Raw genomic sequence first — 19,545 nt, 5'->3', positions numbered from 1 at the left:
TTTGTTGCAAGATGATGCCTACGAATGGTGGGACACGGTATCCAGTGAAGTGCAGCTAGAAGCTATAACTTGGGATTTCTTTCTCTCAGAATTCAAGAAGAAATATGTGGGTACTGTATACCTGGAAGAGAGAAGAAGAGAGTTTATTAACCTGAGGCAGAGACAGCTGTCAGTGGCCGAGTATGAAAAGGAATTCGTCCGATTAAGCCGCTATGGAAGGGAGATAGTCCCTAATGAAGCTGAAAGATGTAAGAGATTTGAAGAGGGACTAAATGACAACATAAAGATTCAGCTCACTACCTTGGGAATCACAGAATTTAGCAAGTTAGTGGAAGCTGCAATAAGGGTTGAAAAAGTGAGAATCAGTGAGCGATCCGTATGGGATAGACACAGAAGAGGGCCCGGTCGCCTAGCTCATCTCCCGCACTGGGAAGAAGTTCAGAGGTCCACCGCATGCAGTTCAGTCAGCCACATGGTCGTGGTCACCTGTGGGCCCAGCCACGCTCACCCCTAGGAGAGGTCAGTCCACACCGTCAGTGGGCAGCTCTCCAGGGATGGGGTTCAGGGGATCAGCCCCAACATCTTCTGCATTTCCACACTGTCTGAAATGGCACAAGGGGGAGTGTTGGAGAGTAACTGGTGCCTGCTTGAGATGTGGGTCGACAGAACATCAGCTGAGGAACTGCCCACGCAGAACTACTACAGCTTCTCCAACACAAGCAGACAGACCTACTCCTGCACCACAGAGTGGTAGAAAATCTGGTAAATCAGACGCAGTGGGACCATCACAGAGGCCTACATCTGAGCCAGCAGAGAGGCCAGATAACAAACCACCTGCCAGAAATTATGCCCTGAGAGCTCAGGAGGAGCAAGATGCCCCGGACGTCATCAGGGGTACGTTTTCCCTCTATAATACACCTGTGCATGCATTGGTGGATCCAGGATCCACTCATTCATATATCTGCATCAACCTACCCGTAGAAAGGGGGATACTAGTAAGGGAGAGTGACCAAGACATTCTGGTCACTAATCCATTGGGCCACAGCGTAGTGGTGAACAAAGTATACAAGGGTTGCTCGTTAAGGATTCAGGGGTATGAATTCTTGGCAGACCTGATTGAGTTACCCTTCCACGAGTTTGACGTGATTTTGGGAATGGACTGGTTGTCACGTCATCAGGCAATAGTTAATTGCAAATTGAAGAGAATTTCTCTGAAAACTCCTGAGGGTAATGAGATCACTGTTGTGGGTGAAAGGACAGATTTCTTGTCCAATGTCATCTCAGCCACAGTTGCAAGAAGAATGATGAGAAAAGGCTGTGAAGCCTACCTAGCACATGTGGTGGATACTAGGCAGGCTAAGCCAAACCTGAGTGACATACCCACGAAGAGACTTCCTGTGGGTGTTTCTGAAGAATTGCCCGGTTTGCCACCAGAAAGGGAAGTTGAATTTTCTATTGAGACATCGCGTAAACAAAGCACCCATTTCCATTGCTCCTTATAGGATGGCACCCACTGAATTGAGGGAGTTGAAAACTCAGTTGCAAGAGTTGCTTGATAAGGGGTTCATACGCCCCAGTGTGTCACCATGGGGAGCTCCAGTGCTGTTTGTGAAAAAGAAGGATGGGACTTTGAGGCTTTGCATTGATTACCGGCAGTTGAATAAAGTGACTGTGAAGAACAAATATCCGTTGCCTAGAATTGATGATCTGTTTGATCAGTTGATGGGAGCAGGAGTATTTTCTAAGATTTATCTCAGATCAGGGTATCATCAGTTGAGGGTGAAGGATGTAGATGTGCCCAAGACTGCATTCAGGACCCGGTATGGGCATTATGAATTTATAGTGATGCCCTTTGGCCTAAGAAATGCACCAGCGGCATTCATGGACCTTATGAACCGTATCTTCCACCCATACTTAGATCGATTCGTAGTGGTCTTTATTGATGATATTCTGGTGTATTCCAAGACCAGGGAAGAACATGATGAGCATTTGAGGATTGTTCTGCAAACCCTGAGAGAAAAGGAGTTGTATGCTAAGTTGTCCAAATGTGACTTTTGGCTGAATGAGATAGCATTCCTTGGACACATAGTGTCAGCTGATGGGATTAGGGTGGATCCCAAGAAAATAGAAGCAGTGATGGAATGGAAGCCTCCTAAATACAACCGAGGTCAAGTTTCTTGGGGCTAGCTGGGTATTACAGAGATTTGTGAAGGGATTTTCCTTAATAGCCGCTCCAATGACCAAGTTGTTACACAAGAATGTCGATTTGACCGAATGACAAGTGTCGCACCGCTTTGAGAAGTTGAAGGCTATGTTGACAGAGGCACCAGTGTTAACACAGCCAGTGTCAGGAAAGGACTTCGTGGTCTACAGTGATGCCTCTCATAATGGGCTAGGGTGTGTATTGATGCAAGAGGGAAAGGTGGTCGCTTATGCTTCCAGGCAGTTAAGGCCACATGAACAAAATTACCCTACCCATGATCTAGAGCTTGCAGCAATTATCTTCGCACTGAAGATATGGATGCATTACTTGTACGGTGAAAAGTGCTACATTTACACAGACCACAAGAGTCTGAAATACTTGCCAACTCAGAAGGAGCTCAACCTTAGACAGAGGCGATGGATTGAGTTCCTAAAGGATTATGATTGTGTGATTGACTACCATCCTGGGAAGGCAAATGTAGTTGCTGATGCTTTGAGCAGAAAGTCCATCACAGCTTTGAGATCATTGAATGCCCGTCTATCTTTGATTCGAGATGGAGCTATTTTGGCTGAGTTGCAAGTGAGGCCAAACCTGCTACAGCAGATTTTAGATGGGCAAAAAGTAGATGAAAATTTAATGGCTATTATGAGCAAGATCTCAGAGGGAAAAGCAACTGATTATGGGGTGAAAGCAGATGGGTGTCTGTATTACAAAGGAAGACTGTGTGTACCAGATGATGGGGAATTGAAGGCCAGTATTCTAAAAGAGGCACACACCAGTGTATATGCTACGCAACCAGGAAGTACAAAGATGTATCATGATCTGAAACTCCAGTATTGGTGGCCTGGTATGAAGAGGGATATAGGTGACTATGTGACTAAATGCTTGACATGTTAGCAAGTCAAGGCAGAACATCAAGTTCCATCAAGTTTGCTACAGCCTATACCCATACCTAAATGGAAATGGGATCGAGTCACCATGGATTTTGTAAGTGGTCTACCTCTCACTCGGAAGAAACATGATGCAGCATGGGTGATAGTTGATAGATTGACGAAGTCAGCACACTTTCTGCTAGTTAGGACTGACTACTCACTAGAGAAGTTAGCAGAATTGTATATCAGTGAGATAGTTAGACTGCATGGAATTCCACTTTCCATCATATCTGATCGAGACCCAAGGTTCACATCGAGATTTTGGAAGAAGTTGCATGAATCCTTGGGTACACAACTCCACTTCAGCACAGCTTTCCATCCTCAGAGGGATGGGCAATCAGAAAGAGTAATCCAGGTAAACAATTGAAACCAATGGAATTGATACAAATATTGAATTGAAATGATAACAATAACATGAAATATATGTCAGGTTCTTGAGGATATGCTGAGGAGTTGTGTCATTGAGTTTGAGGGAAGTTGGGATAGATACCTCCCACTGGCAGAATTTGCATACAACAATAGCTACCAAGCTAGCATCCAAATGGCTCCATATGAAGCACTGTATGGGAGGAAATGTAGAACTCTAGTGTGCTTGACTGAATTAGGCGAAGACAAACTGGTAGGGCCAGACCTGGTGAAACAGGCTGAGGAGAAGGTAAAATCAATCAAAGCCAACTTAAAGGTTGCCTCAGATAGACAGAAATCCTATGCCGACTTGAAGAGAAAAGAAATAGAATACACAGTTGGCGACAAAGTGTTCCTCAAGGTGTCACCGTGGAAGAAGGTATTGAGGTTTGGAAGGAAAGGTAAGTTAAGCCCTAGGTTCATTGGCCCATATGAAGTCATTGAACGTGTGGGACCAGTGGCCTATAGGCTAGCTTTACCACCAGAGCTGGACAAGATCCACAATGTGTTCCACGTGTCTATGCTAAGAAGATACCGCTCAGATCCTTCACATGTCATCTCCAGGGAAGAAATTGAAATGCAACCGGATTTGACATATGAAGAAGAACCCATACGGATCCTAGCTCGGGAAGTAAAAGAATTGAGAAATAAGCAGATTCCACTGGTGAAAGTGCTTTGGAGGCACCACAACACTGAGGAGGCAACTTAGGAAAGTGAAGAGACGATGAGGCAACAGTTCCCTCAACTGTTTGGATCAGGTAAATTTCGAGGACGAAATTTAAATTAGAGGAGAAGAGTTGTAACACCCTCCCTGTAGCAACTCCGTACATTCTACTGTTCCGGTGACCGGTGTCGGTCCTATAACACCCCTCACCCGACTACAGTGTAGCCGAGCAAAGTGTGCTACATTCGGTGCCGGAGCACCCTATCTTATCTTACTTTATTCCTTTCATAATTTGATCTCATTATATTTTAATATTAATTATTTTTTGTCGGAGAAACCAGCGGAGTTTCCCCTATTTTATTACCAGTTGATGTATTTTACTATTTACCTGTTTGAAAATTTCAATAATATTTCCAAAATAAAATCTTATCCATGCTAATCATAATTATCTCATCAATCATTCTCATAATTTTCTCATATATCAAATCTCATCCATACATTTCAATTTCATAATCATTTCCATACATTTCCATTCATACTTAATTCATATGTAAACATTCTCAAATTCAATGAGCAAAATTTTCAAATTTCCTTAATTTACATAATTTACAAAATAATTACAAAATTTCATAATTTACATGATGTATAAACTAATTACATATAAAAGAGCTAATTTATTAATTTATATCACATTATATTAATTACCTATTCCTAATCTACATTATAATGCAATATCTAGCATTTTATACAAAATACAAAATATGATCTATATGGGCCCTATCTACATGCATTGCTGAGGAGGTAACAACCTTGAATACTCCAGCCACTTCTGCAGATCTAGACTCCAAAAATCTTAGTAAAAGTACCTGCGCGAGGGAACAAATCCATCTCGCTAAGCATTGCTGCTTAGCGGTGCAATAATATAACAAGAAAATGAAATATACAAATAAAGAAAGAAAGAAGCATAATTTGAATATTTAAGAATCAATTTAATTTAATACAATATGTCTAATATTAATTATCTTTTGTTCTCATTTGTTTCGCTTTGGAAGCGTTTAATTCCAAAATTCACAGTGATAATGTACAACAAATAGAATTAATAAAAATACTCAGATTATATTTATATGGCAATAGAAGGTACATTTAAAATATTTAGTTAAGTTATACCTATTTTTGCAACTCTTTTATCATTTTACTTAACAATTTTTATGTGGTTTGGATCATTTCATAATTGTAACTAATTCTTTTGAAGTCTTATTAACTCATTTATTTGATTTCTAATATTTTTAATTACTAATAGTCTTATTTTATTTTAATAAATTACACTGCCCAAGTAACCTACGACAGGCTGACTAAACTGGATAACGGGTCGTTGGCTCTGGACACCGCGGTGCCTCGATCCGTCATACCATGGGACGCAGAACGTCAACCACGTATGCAGTCAGTATGGCTAAAAAGCCATGATATCACATAATCGGGCATAAAAGCCATGAATACGGGCATAAGAGCCATGAATACGGGCATAAAGCCATGAATACGGGCATAAAGCCTTTCGCAGTACTGCTAAAACAATACCCTATTGGCATGCCAAACTATCCAATCTGACACACATGTCTAGGCAATACAAGGGCACATAATATCATTAAACATTAATATATTGTGTTTTATGACTTCATTATTTCATAATAAATTTCAATTAAAATTCATACATTCATTTGATCATTTATATGATCACAATTCACATCAATTATCCTTTTTATACCATTGTACTCAAAATACTTCTCATTTCTACAATAATGAGAACTAATGTCTCATTCATACATTAATATGGTTCATTTATTCATTCTTTATGTTATTCATATTAATCACAATTCTAAACAATGGTTCACATGTACCATTGTATTCAAAACATTTTTCCTTTTCTCATTTATACATTCAAGAATCTACTTATGTAATTGCAAATTTTATATTTCAAGTTGAGTTATTAATATTTTATGAATTCCATTTGTGATGGGCATATAAGCCCTAACTATATATTCATATCAATTAGGTGACTTATTTTTCATGTTTCAAGTAATCCATAAATATTTCATGGATTTCAAATTTATGGCCTTAATTTCTTTTTAACAATTTTGACTAGGATGCATAGTCCACATTTGTCATACAATTCTAAGCATTTAAGCTTAGAATTGGTTCTAGGTCTTCATCTTAATTTACTAATCATTTTGATTACTATTCACCTTACTAGTCAACCAAAATGTTGACTTTTTTATACTTAATGGATATATTAATTCTAATTACACCAAGATCCCACATTTTGAGTTTTACATTTGCTAGTATTAATTGCCAATTGCAATTTAAAGTCCCCTAAATGCATTTCTAATTTCACATTTGAATTTCAAGTTTTGGTGTCACTATTCACCTCATTGGTCAACAAAAATGTTGACTTTTGGATAGAAAATAGGTACATTGGTTTTGACACTTCAAACATACCACATTTTGCATTTAAAACTTGTTGGAAGTGATCACCATTACCATTTCTAAGCCTAACACTAAGTGGCAGAATTTTCAGTTTTTGTACCATAAGTTTACTGTTCTATTAGGGACTGTTACATTGGAAATTTGAGGAAATGGTAAACATGAAAGTTGTTCCTTATTTTGTCTAGTTGAATTTCCTTTTTTGAATCACTCCATTTGGAGTTTTGTAGCTCCAGATATGGTCCAAAAACCACAGCTGGCCGGATTTCAATTCTGCAGAATTTACCAAATCTACAGTACCATGAACAGTGACTGTGACTGCCATTTTGATTAAGTTCTGGTCATAATTTGGGGTATGTTTCTTCATGAAAGTTGTTTGTCTATGTCTTAACTTTTTTCTGTAAACATTTCAGGTCAATTGACCATATCTACAGTGAGTTATGGCCAAATGAACAGTTACTGTTCATTTGGTCATTTCTGCAGGTGCTGTTGCAGGGTATCCGGATTGGGGCCAACTTTTGGTCCACTTGCTTTGGTCTTTTGGGCATGGTTTCTTCAGAAAAATTGTGCCATTATAAGTCTAGTTTCATGTCCAATTGGCCAAACACAAATTGAACCTACACAGCCAAAGTTATGGCTGTCTAAGTGGGCTGCAATCTCAGCCACCATGCTGCACTCTCTAGGCAGTATACTCATTCACTTTGCCATGCTATATTTCAGACCCAATTATGGTCAAATTTCCTCAAATGGTCACTAATTGACCACTAGAATGTTCTTTAACAATTTCATAAGCCAAGTCCAATTTTTCACTCCTAAACCCTAGCTCAAATTCAAGGGTTACACCAATTACCTTAGTTAGCATACAAATTCATTATACTTGTGTATATGTACCTTAAACATCATTTCTAGTCCACTCTAAGTCCAAAAAAACACTCATTCCTATTCCTTCAATAGGGCTGCCAAAATTCATGGTAGGCATACACTTAAATTTGGTTCATTTAACCCACAAATTCATATTGATTTCAAGTCTCTAACATAGAAAATAAGGGTTTTAAGTAGATAGGTGCACTAACCTCTTGTAGGGCAGAATTTTCCAAGCTTGAACTTCACTTTCCTTCCTTTTCTAGGCTGCCAAATACTTCCCCAAGATGAGTGGACAAGTTTTAATGAAGGTGACTTAGGGTTTAGTAGTGGAATTTCATGGGAAATGGAAGTAATTAAAGGAAACTTTCATGGAGGGTTATGGAGGGGAGGTTCACGTTTTGAGGAAGAAGAAGAACCAGAAAATTGGTTTCTTAATTTGCCATTTTTCTCTTTTTAAAGAGTCTTTGTTGTGTTGTTGAATGGTGATTAGTGGAGGGCACTTAAATGACATCATGGTGATGTCATAATTAAGCATTTAAGTCATTTTCTTTTTCTTTCTTTTATATTCATTTTTAATTTAATTTTTAGCAATATTTATTCATATTTTAGATCATAATAATTATTTACTTAACTGGACAAGTCGGCCAAAAATCGTCTGGCCAAAATGACCAAAATGCCCTCCGTTTGGCTTAACGGGTCAAAATTGTCTGTACCGATTGAAAAGTTTTTCTAAATATTTTCTTGGCATTCTAATGCCATAGGAACCTCAATGACCCTTCTCTAGAGTCCCAAAAATTATTTTATGAATTTTTCCCCGGGTCTAGGGCTCCTCGTTGCGAGAACCGCAACTTCACTCTGGTTACCCATCGCTTGGGCACCGGCTCGTTTAACTTGGTTGTATTTTATTTCAAAAATTTTTTCTAAATTTTTCTTATTGATATTTGAGTTAATTATGATTCTTGACTTTAGTTTAAATATTTTTCCGTACGTTCTAGCTGTCCGGACCGACACCGGTCGCCGGAACAGTAGAATGTACGGAGTTGCTACCGGGATGGTGTTACAGGTCCGGACAGCTAGAACGTCCGGAAAAATATTTAAACTAAAGTTAGGAACCATAATTAACTCAAATATTAATAAGAAAAATTTAGTAAAAATTTTAGAAATAAAATACAAACAAGTTAAACGAGCCGGTGCCCTAGCGATGGGTAACCAGAGGGAAGTTGCGATTCTCGCAACGAGGAGCCCTAGACCTGGGGAAAAATTCATAAAATAATTTTTGGGAATCCAGAGAAGGGTCATTGAGGTTCCTATGGCATTAGAATGTCAAGAAAATACCTAGAAAAAATTTTTCAATCGGTACAGACAATTTTGACCCTTTGAGCCAAACGGAGGGCATTTTGGTCATTTCGCCTTCAGAGGTGATTTTTGGCCGACTTGTCCAGTTTAGTAAATAATTAATATGACATAAACTATGAATAAACATTACTAGAAATTAAATTGTAAATGAGTAGTGGAGAAAAGAAAAGAAAAATCAAATAAAGCAATTTGTGACATCATAGTGATGTCATTTATAAATTACCAACCAATCACAAGTTAATAAGCTTTCTTAAATACTTAAAAGAGACAAAATAAAGACCAAAACAATTAAAAATCCAGCAGCCATCATCCTCCCCAAAGGCAGCCGAAACCTTGCCCTAGACCTAATCCTCCATTAACACTTCCATAAGCTTTCCATTCCACTAAGTCTCACCCTAAATCCTCATACTCCATTCACTAAAATTTATCCTAGCACCTTGCATAACCTTTTGGCAGCCTAGAAAGTGAAGGAAAGTGAAGATTTAACTTGGAAAATTCTGCCACTTAAAGGTTAGTGCACTATATACCTAACTCTTTAATTTCATGAATAGGAACTTGAATATAGTAAGAAAATGAAATTTAAATGAACAAAACTCATGTGTATGTGTACATGAATTTCGGCTGCCCTATTGAAGGAAGAGGAATGAGTGTTTTTGATGAGCTTGGAGTGAACTAGAAACCATGTTGGAAGTTTATAAACATAAGAATAGTGAATTAGTAGCTAACTAAGGTAAATTGTATAAATCATGACTTTGAACTACGGTTTTGGGAGTAAAATGTGAACTTGGCTTATGCAATTGTTAAAGAACACTCTAATGGTCAATTAGTGTCCATTTGAGGAGATTTGACCATAATATGGACTGAAAAATAGCATGGCAAAGTGAATGACTATGCTGCCTAGGGACAGCAGTAATGGACTGAGATTTCAGTCCAATTACACAGCCATAACTTTGGCTGTGTTGGTCCAATTGGTGTTTAGCCAATTGGACATGAAACTAGGCTTATAATGGCACATTTTTGCTGAAGAAACCATGCCCAAAAGACCAAAGCAAGAGGACCAAAAGTTGGCCCCAATCCGGATCCCAAGCAACAGCACCTGTAGAAATGACCAAATGAACTGTTCATTTGGCCATAACTCACTGTAGAAATGGTCAATTGACCTGAAATTTTTACAGAAACAACTTAAGACATAGACAAACAACTTTCATGAAGAAACCTACCCCAAATTATGGCCAGAACCTATTCAAAAATGCAATCAAAGTCACTGTTCATGGTACTATAGATTTGGCAATTTCTGCAGAATGGAAATCCGGCCAGCTGTGGTTTTTCGACCATATCTGGAGCTTCAAAACTCCAAATGGAGTGATTCAAAAAAGATATTCAACTAGACAAAATAAGGAACAACTTTCATGTTTGCCATTTCTTCAAATTCCCATCAAATAAAGGTCCAATGGAACAAGAAAGTTGAGTTCCAAAATCAAAAATTCGCTTCCTTAGTTTAAACTTTGAAATGGTATAAATGCGTAATGCCAACAAGTTTTGAATGCCAAATGTGGTATGTTGGGAGTGCCAAAGTCAATGTACATATTTTCTATCTAAAAGTCAACATTTTTGTTGACCAATGAGGTGAATAGTAACACCAAAACTTGAAATTCACAATTTGAAGAATTTAAAAGTTTCAAATGCCCTAGTATACCTAACAAAATTGGTTTGGATAATTTGGCATGCCAATAGGGTTCAGTTAGCAGTACTGCACATGGCAATATGCCATTCCGTGATTTTATGGCTTTTAGCCATTCTGACCTTGCATTGAGACTTGGCCTTGTGCCTGATATTGTTTACAGCTTGTTAGTCGCTCGCTGCACACCGGAGATGCATATGTGATCGATGGTGTGACGCCCGAGGTACTTGATACCCAAAGGCGCTTTACCTGTTATCCATCCATTGCCTAGTGTAGGTTACTTGGGGCAACCAAATGAATAAAAGTGGACAAAGTAAATGGTATACAAATACCAAACAAATATAACATGTACATTCACTACATATTTATTTTCTTGCTATTTCCTTTATTTTATTATTGCACCACTAAGCATTATTGCTTAGCGCATCCCTTTTGCCACACGTAGGTTCTGGAGATACATATCGTGAGCCCAGTAGACCGCAGACTGGGTGAGTCCATCCGGTAGTTCTGCACAGTGTCCGTGTCACCTCAACTTCTGCAGTGCATTGGTAGGACACTAGGTGTCATTTTGATATTTTGTAGCTAATTTTTATTTCCTCATATGTATTTGAACTTATGTAATGTATTTTAATGTTCATGTAAATAATGAAAGTTATGGTTATGAATGCAAAATTGAGCATTTATTTATTGTTGCATATGAGTATTATGAGAAATGGATGTTTGAGAAATGAAAAGGTTGTTGAGAACTGAAATTGAAAATTGTTGAGATTTTGGATATTGGAGTTTAAGATGATTGAATACAATATTGGAAGTGTTTTTTAATAGGTTCTGAAGAACTGTTTTCTCCATTTTTAGCCGGTACTCTGCCGGATTTTCTTTAAAATTTTCGGAACCTCAAATAAATGACAATTTCGATAAATGGCTTAAATAAATTATATTTCACAAATTATATTCAAAAGCATGATAAAAATTAAATAAGGCATATTAGAGTGTGCCGGTACACCGTGTGACATTGCTTACTCGGGTATACTGTACACGGGTAAGGGGTGTCACATAGAATATTTGAAATTATAATTAGACTAGAGTGAGGAGTTATAAATTAACCAAATAATGATCACAAAAATCAAGGAAAATTTTTAGGACTGAAATGCACTAAGGTTAAACGAGCCGAAACCCCACTGATGAGTAACCTAAAGGGAAAGTGACGGTGAAGGCCGTTAGCAGCCCTAGACTCAAGGAAAACTTCATGAAATAATTTTTGGGACCTCAGTGAAGAATTATTGGGGTTCCAGCGACAATAAAATGTTAAGAAAACACAAGAAAATTTTAATTAATTGGTATAAACAATTTTAGCTCGTTAAGCCAAACGGAGGGTATTTTGGTCATTTCATCTTCAGAGATGATTTTTGACCAACTTGTCCATTTATGTAAGTGAATTATATGACATAAAATATGAAAAATTATTAATGAAAAATTTATTAAAAATGAATAGCAAGAGAGAAAAGAAAATGAAAATAAATGGGATTTATTACCTAATGCTTATGTAAGCATGAGGTAATTGAATTCTATGACCAATCAAATTAAAGAAATACAATTATAATACATAAAAAAAAGAGAGGAAAAGAGGTCAAAAATTCTAGAAAAACCAGTAGCCACTCTCTTCTTCTTCAAGCCGCACCATACTCTCTCCCTCACTCCTCCATTTTCAAGTTAACCAAGCTTCATTTCCTTAGTCTTCTCTCAACAAAACCCTAACTTGGCAACATAAAACCTTGGTATTTCATCTTGGTGAAGCTTTTGGGAGCAAAAAGAAGTGACAAAAAAAGACCTTTTGCAAGCTTAAAAGGTGACTCCATTAGAGGTTAGTGACCAAACTTGTTTACTTTCTTTAAATTCATGTGGAAGGAGTAGAATTAGTGGATATTTACAAAGAAATTTAAATAAAATCATGAGCATACCTTCCCCAATATTTTTGGCAGCCTTGAACTTGGTAGGGTTTTGAAGATTTCTTAGAATTAAAATGGTATTGTGGCTGCCCTTAACACTAATCTATTATTTAGGATAGTGAAAGGTAAGTGAATGCATGATTTGAGATGGTTGAGTTAGGGTTTGGGTATGAAATATAGACTTTGATTATGTAATAGTGAAAGTAAGTTTTAATGGTCAATTAGTGACCATTTGGTTATGTGTGAATTAGAAATAAAGTGGTTTGTTGAGTGGGAATTGAAGTTAGTTTTGCTGCCCTTGGCGACCTACAGGATTGGGTGTGAGTCTAGCAGGTTTGGACAGCAATAACTGGAGTTGTAGAGGTTTAATTGGTGCAAGGTCAATTGGAGATGAAACTAGACACATAATGGCACAACTTTAGTGAAGAAATCATGCCCAGAAAATCAAACCAAGTTGACCTAAAGATTTCCCTAATCTGAGTGACTTGCATTCTACCTGGGTAAAATGACCAAATGAACAGTGTTTATTCATTTGGTCATAACTCAGTGTAGAAAGGTTTAATTGACCTAAAATTTTACCAGCAGAAAGCTGAGATATAAACCTACAACTTTCTTGAAGAAACCAACCCAAATTTTGACCATAACATGTTCAAAAAGTGACCTGCAGCCACTGTACAAAACGCTATAGATTTGGTCAGTCTAGAAAATCTGGAAAGTTTGCAATCCAGCCAGTTATGGTGTTTAGCCCATAACTTGAGTTACAAAACTCCAAATAGAGTGATTCAAAAAAAGACAATAAGGAACAACTTTCATGTTGACAACTTTGCCAAATTCCTACTGTTAAAATGACCAATGGAACAGTAAACACAAGGCTTGAAATCTGAAAATTTTGAACAACTAACACTAAGCTTAGAAATGGTATTGGCAACCAATACCAACAACTTTAAAATGCAAAATATGGTATGTTGGGAGTATTAAAATCAATGTACCTATTGCCTATGCAAAAGTCAATATTTTAGTTGACTAATGAAATGAATAGTAACACCTAAACTTAAATTTCAAGAATGTACAATGTAAGAGTGTAACATGCCCTAGTACACCTAGCAAGATTGGTTTGGATACGTTGGCATACCAATAGGGTTTGGTTAGCAGTATTGCATATGGTTTCATGCCATTCTGTGTTTTATGGCCTTCCGTGCCATTCTGTGATATAATAGCCTTTGGCTATGTTGATTGAGTTGTTATACTTGGGTTTTATCCCTAATAATTATTACAGCTTATTTGTTGTTCTGTTGCACACCGTGACACACAATATGACCGATGGTGTGATGGTCCAAGGTACTTGGTACCCAGTGCCAGTTTACCCGTTTATCTAGTCCAGTAGACTAGTATAGGTTACTCGGGCAATTAAAATAAATCTTACTAAATTTTAATCGAATAATAATGCAATAAATGTCAGAAATTAAGTCTACATAAAATATAAAATACATTCTGCATATTTATTTTGTTTTAGTTATTTTATATTGTCACTACTAAGCAGAATTGCTTAGTGCGTCGCTTTTGCCATGCGCAGGTACTGGAGACATAGCTGGGGAGTCTAGCAGACCTCAGACTTGGTGAACATTCAAATCTGCACACAGAGTCTAGAGTCACCTCAGAGTTGTAGTGCATTGGTAAGACATTAGGTTACTTTTGGTATTTTTTATTTTGTAAACTTTTGTAATTAGACTTTTATTGTCATGTATGTTATAAACTCATGTAATTATGTTTTGATGTAAACATCTATAAATCATGTTCAGTAATAAATTTGAGTATTTCTTATTTAGTTAAGTATGATATGAAACGAATTGAATTTTGAGATATTGAAGTCATTTGAGAAATTGTTGAAAATATGTTGGTGGTTGACTGAGATTGATATTATGATTATATTGGAAGTGTTTTTAACAGATTCAGAAGAACTGTTTTTTTAATTTACAGCCGGCACTCTGCCGAATTTTCTATAAAATTTGCAGAAATTTCAAATTAATCAAAATTATAAATAAATGAGTTAAAAAAGGTAAATTGTAATGGAAATATGATTTGGTGCCCCGGTACACTGTGTGGTATATCTTGCTCGGCTACACTGCAGACAGGTAAGGGGTGTCACATTTAGTGGTATCAGAGCATCGATTTAGGCGTTTCTGGGCCTAGATAGAGTGCATACCATTGCATTGCATTTGTAAGTATTGAGGTGACACTGATGCAAATCTGTTTGTTTTCTTATTTTGATTAGGATATGGATACTGCTTCTCAAAGAGCAGTTGATGAAGAGGTGGAGAGTCATACTCCACCAAGGGCTTACCTAAATTAAAGTTTTCTAGAGTGAGTTATGCCTGAATTACTAAACACTATTCATTTGATCATTTTGGGTCAGGTCCAGAATTGTAATATGGATTCAAGCCAAATTTAGGGTAACTTATGGTCAGTTTTTGGACAAAGTTTCTACATGAAAATTCTAGCCTTATGTCATAAATTTCATCTCCAATTGGCCTCACACCAATTGGAGCTATGTAGCTCAAATTATACTCATTCAAATCTACTGGACTCTAAGGTCTAGAATTCCTACAATTCAACACACCACCAATCTCTTCTTTCCTTTGATCAATTCACATCAATTCTCAATCAAAACATGCCAAATGACCATAATTAGGCCTTATAACCATCAATGGCATAACATAATACAAAAGCCCTAAATTCCATAAACCCTAAATTTTCCATCTTACTAACTCATGCAAAGTCATGCAAGCTTAACACCCAATTCACGAATACCACTTCATATAAGCTCAATTTCATGTTTAATTCAACTAAAACACATCAAAATCTTACTTCCCTATGGCTGGCCGAATCCCATCCTTCCCCATTCATGCATGATTTTCATGCTATCTCAAGTTAATTCTACTTATTTGAACTTATGTTCAATGAATATATACGAAGAAAGCTTAGAAATCAACTTACCTCACTTGATGATTTTCTAATCTTCTATTTCCTTCAATCTCTTTGATTTATTTTGCTCCCAATCTTCCACTCAAGCTTAATTATCAAGTTTTTGTTAAAGTGGCTATGGATTTTATGGTATAAAATTAGGGTTTTAGGAGCTCAAAGTGTGTAACAATGGAGGAAATTTGAGAGAGGTGCAGAGAGAGAAGTGGAGCCGGCCACTCTAAGGAAGAAGATAGAATTTTTTTTGTTTTATTTTTGTCTAATTTTTGTCTTTTATGTAGATAATTATCTATAAAATTTAAATAATCAAAATAAAAATTTTAATTGTGTAATGCTTGAAACACCCCCTTACCCGTCTACAGTGTAGCCGAGCAAGGCGTGCTACATTCTATGCTGAAGCACCTTATCTTATCTTATAATATTTCTTGGTAATTAAATTTAATTTAGTCATTTTAAGTTCACTCATTATATCAGAGAAACTGATGGAGTTTCCCCTATTTTATTAACTTTTAGCGTATTATACTATTCACCTATTTTATAATATTCCATGTCAATTCATATACTCATCAACATTCTCAAATTTAATTCATAATCTCAATCCACAATTCTCAATTTCAAGTCATCAAATTCATTCAAATTTTCATCCATTCATGCTCAATTTATACATGAAATTTTCAACTTTATTAATTACATCATATACAAATTTAGTTACATGAACTCATAATATGCATTACAAACTTATGTTTATATACAACATACAAAATAACTAAAATAGACTAGTAGGTTCTAGCAAAATGCACTACAAAGTGAAGTGACATGCTGGACACTGGCTGTAGATCTGTACTCCCAAAAATCCCAGTTTGGAGTCCACTGGTTTTATCTTTAGTACCTACACATGGAAAATCTAACACGCTAAGCATTTCTGCTTAGTGGTGCAATAATACAAAGGAAATATAATATACAAATAAAAGTAATAATTTCATGGTTATAGTACTTATAAGGAAAATAAATAATTAATAAATTATTGATTAGTTGAAGGCTAATTAAAATTTATAATATTGACTCTTTCTAGCATTTTATTGAACGATCCTATAAATATTTTAAACATTATATATTTTTGTTTTCATTTTATTTATCTTTGGGAATATTTATTTTATTGGAATCTTTCTTGTTCTTTATTTTGATATTCAATTTCCTTACTTGATTTCAACTTGAATTTAATCTCATTAATACTTTTTACTGCCCAAGTAACCTATAAAAGATTGACTAGACTGGATAAGCGGGTAAGTAGCACTGGACACACTTGTGCCTCAGACCGTCACACCATCGGTCACATAGTGTCTACTAGGTGTGCAACAGAATGGCTAAAGGGCCATAATATCAATCGGGCATAAAGCCTCTTATATCAAAGAGTAACGAAATGGCCAGAAGCCATAAATCACAAAATGGCAATAAAAGCCATAGATCACAAAATGGCACGGAGCCATAAGTAGTGTTGTAAGTCAGAACCCTATTGGCATGCCAACCTATCCAAACTAATCATAAACTAGGCATACATGGCCACATTAGCATTTTATGTGTTGGTTCTTTACATTGTGTCATTATAGTTACTATTCAAAATATTATTTATGCTAAATTTTGGTTATACCATATATAATGGGAACACAAGTCCCAATTTCATGTTTATAACACATTTCGATTTACAAAGTTGTTGGCATTAATTGCCAATCATAATTCAAATCCTTCTAAAAGTATTTCAAAAATATCATATTTGGGTGCTCAAGTTCACTGTTGCATTAGGCAAATCTACAGTGGAATTCTGGCCAACATTTCTTCATCAAAGTTGTTCCTTAATGTCTTAACTTTAATATCATTTTTGAATCACTCCATTTTGGTATTTTGTAGCTCAAGTTATGGCATTTTTACCATAACTGGTCGGATTGGTCAATGTCCAGGATTTTCTGGTCAGTTTTGGTTCTGCCAGTTTTGTTAAGCTAATTTTGATTAGCAATTTGACTAGGTTAAGTTCAAAATTAGGGTTCATGATCTTCATGAAAAATGTTCTAATATGTCTAAGCTTTCTATGGTTTCAAAAATTAGGTCATTTGGACCTCTCTACAATGAGTTATGCCCATTTGAACAATCACTGTTCATATGGCCATTTTCAAGATTCCAAAATTACCATTCCGGATTCCAGTCAGTTTTTTACTATTCTCCCATCATTTTCTGGTCAAGGTTTCTTCTTGACATTTAGTTCCCTATGTCTCAGCTTTCCAAAAAGGTAATTTTCACTTCATTTGGAGTTATACAAAATAAGTTATGGTTACATTACTAATCCTAGTTCACAGGCATAGTACCCTGTGATTTCCAGATTTCCAGTATTCAGGTCAAAATTTACATTCCACATTTGGGTATCTTACACTCAGAATTTGTGTAAAGTCTCTAAATCAAAGTTGTGGCCCTATGTCTTTGATTTCCAGAACAATTTAGATCATCTCAATTGGACTTATATATTGTAAGTTATGCTAATTTCAGTACACGGGTATCACAGTGCATTCTACTAGAATCTCAGGCAAATCCAGATTCAGAAATTTCAATTTGGCTTAGCAATTTGATTAAGTTGCCTTAGAAATTTGGTTCAGGCCAAATCATCAAAGTTGTAGGTATGGATTTCATCTTTAATTTGGCACTAATTTCACAACAATTGGAGTTGTGAAACTCAAGTTATGGTCAATTGAGCACTATGGACACAAGCTATCCAAAATCAGTCTCATTGCACAACCTTACATACCTTCAATTGTTTTGTTATCTCATCAGCATATATGAACAAACACATGCCAAATAGTTTTAATTTAAGCTTAAATACATCAATTCAATTACAAGAATTCAAATCCTCAAATTTAGAAACCCTAACTCAATTTGCTAAAACTTCAGAATCCAAAAGATTTAATAGCACTAACCTTGATTTTCTAGCTTTAATCAACTCAAATCAACCTTCTAATCAATAAAAAACTTGAAGCCGCTTCTTGGTCTACCTTAGCTAAAATTCGTGCTTCCCAAATCCTTCAAATTCTTTCTATTTCTTGCTTGATTTCTCTAAATTAGGGCTCAAGGTCAATTTTTCTCATAATTTCCTATAAGTTTGGTAGTAGAAGACTTGAGTTTTAGGGCTTGAATTGTGTAACAATGGAGGAAAGAAAATAGGTGAGGGAGAGAGAGAGCTATGGGATAGCTATCTGCTGGAAAGAATACCAAATTTCTAAGTTTTTTAGCCTTTTGAATGATATTTATATTATTTAATAACATAATGGCATATTTGTAATTAAAGAGAAATGGCAATTTTGTAATTACCTTGAATTTCCTAATCATTTTGGTTTGACTATTTATATAATTATATTTAATTTTTATAATTTCAATTAATTAAACTAATCTTGATTTATTAATTTAATAAATCCCATTTTTGGTCAATGTGGAACTTTAAATTTTATTGACCAAATTTTACACTTACCGGGTTTTCAGTTTGTCTTTTTCCTTAATACCGGATAAGTCCGTGCTATCATTTTTCTCTTAGCTTTTCATTTACTTATTTGAACTTATTTCTTTACATTTTCTTGACTTATTTATACATAATGTTCTACAGAAATAGAATAACTACTAGACCCGTAGTCACTCATTGCTATAGGTTTGTACTCATTTAACCCATTTGCACTTCATTTCTTTTATTTTTTTTCTTTAATTTTACTTGATCTTTATTAATCTAATGTATGACTCTTAACTCTAGTTTAAGAGTGATCCCAGATATTCTGGCTATCTGATTCGATGTTAGTCGCCAGAATAGTAGAATGTACGGAACTATCTAAAATGAGGATGTCACAATTCTTCCCCTCTAAATAAAATTTCGTCCTTCAAATTTACCTGATGTAAGTAATCAAGGAACTGCTACCTCCTTGGTTCTCTACTTTCCCATGTTGCCTCTTCCATGTCTGGATCCGACTCCGCCCGAGCCTCCATAGTATATACCCATGGTGCTACCCTGG

The 19,545-nt window shown here is 36.0% G+C and overlaps 1 protein-coding gene across 1 annotated transcript in view; it reads left to right on the top strand.

Annotated features, from left to right (window-relative positions):
- The window catches only part of LOC110645450 (uncharacterized), a 118,988-nt gene extending 99,665 nt beyond the window's left edge, over window positions 1-19,323 (top strand). The window contains exon 4 of the mRNA XM_058137059.1: window positions 19,290-19,323. Coding sequence (XP_057993042.1) covers window positions 19,290-19,323 — 34 coding nt within the window. The remainder of the gene's footprint in view (window positions 1-19,289) is intronic.
- The last annotated feature ends 222 nt before the right edge of the window (window positions 19,324-19,545 follow it).

The sequence above is a fragment of the Hevea brasiliensis genome, chromosome 15 (assembly GCF_030052815.1).
Source record: "Hevea brasiliensis isolate MT/VB/25A 57/8 chromosome 15, ASM3005281v1, whole genome shotgun sequence".
Taxonomy (NCBI): domain Eukaryota; kingdom Viridiplantae; phylum Streptophyta; class Magnoliopsida; order Malpighiales; family Euphorbiaceae; genus Hevea; species Hevea brasiliensis.
The sequence above is the reverse complement of the archived record's forward strand: the minus strand, read 5'-3'. Positions and strand labels throughout refer to the sequence as shown.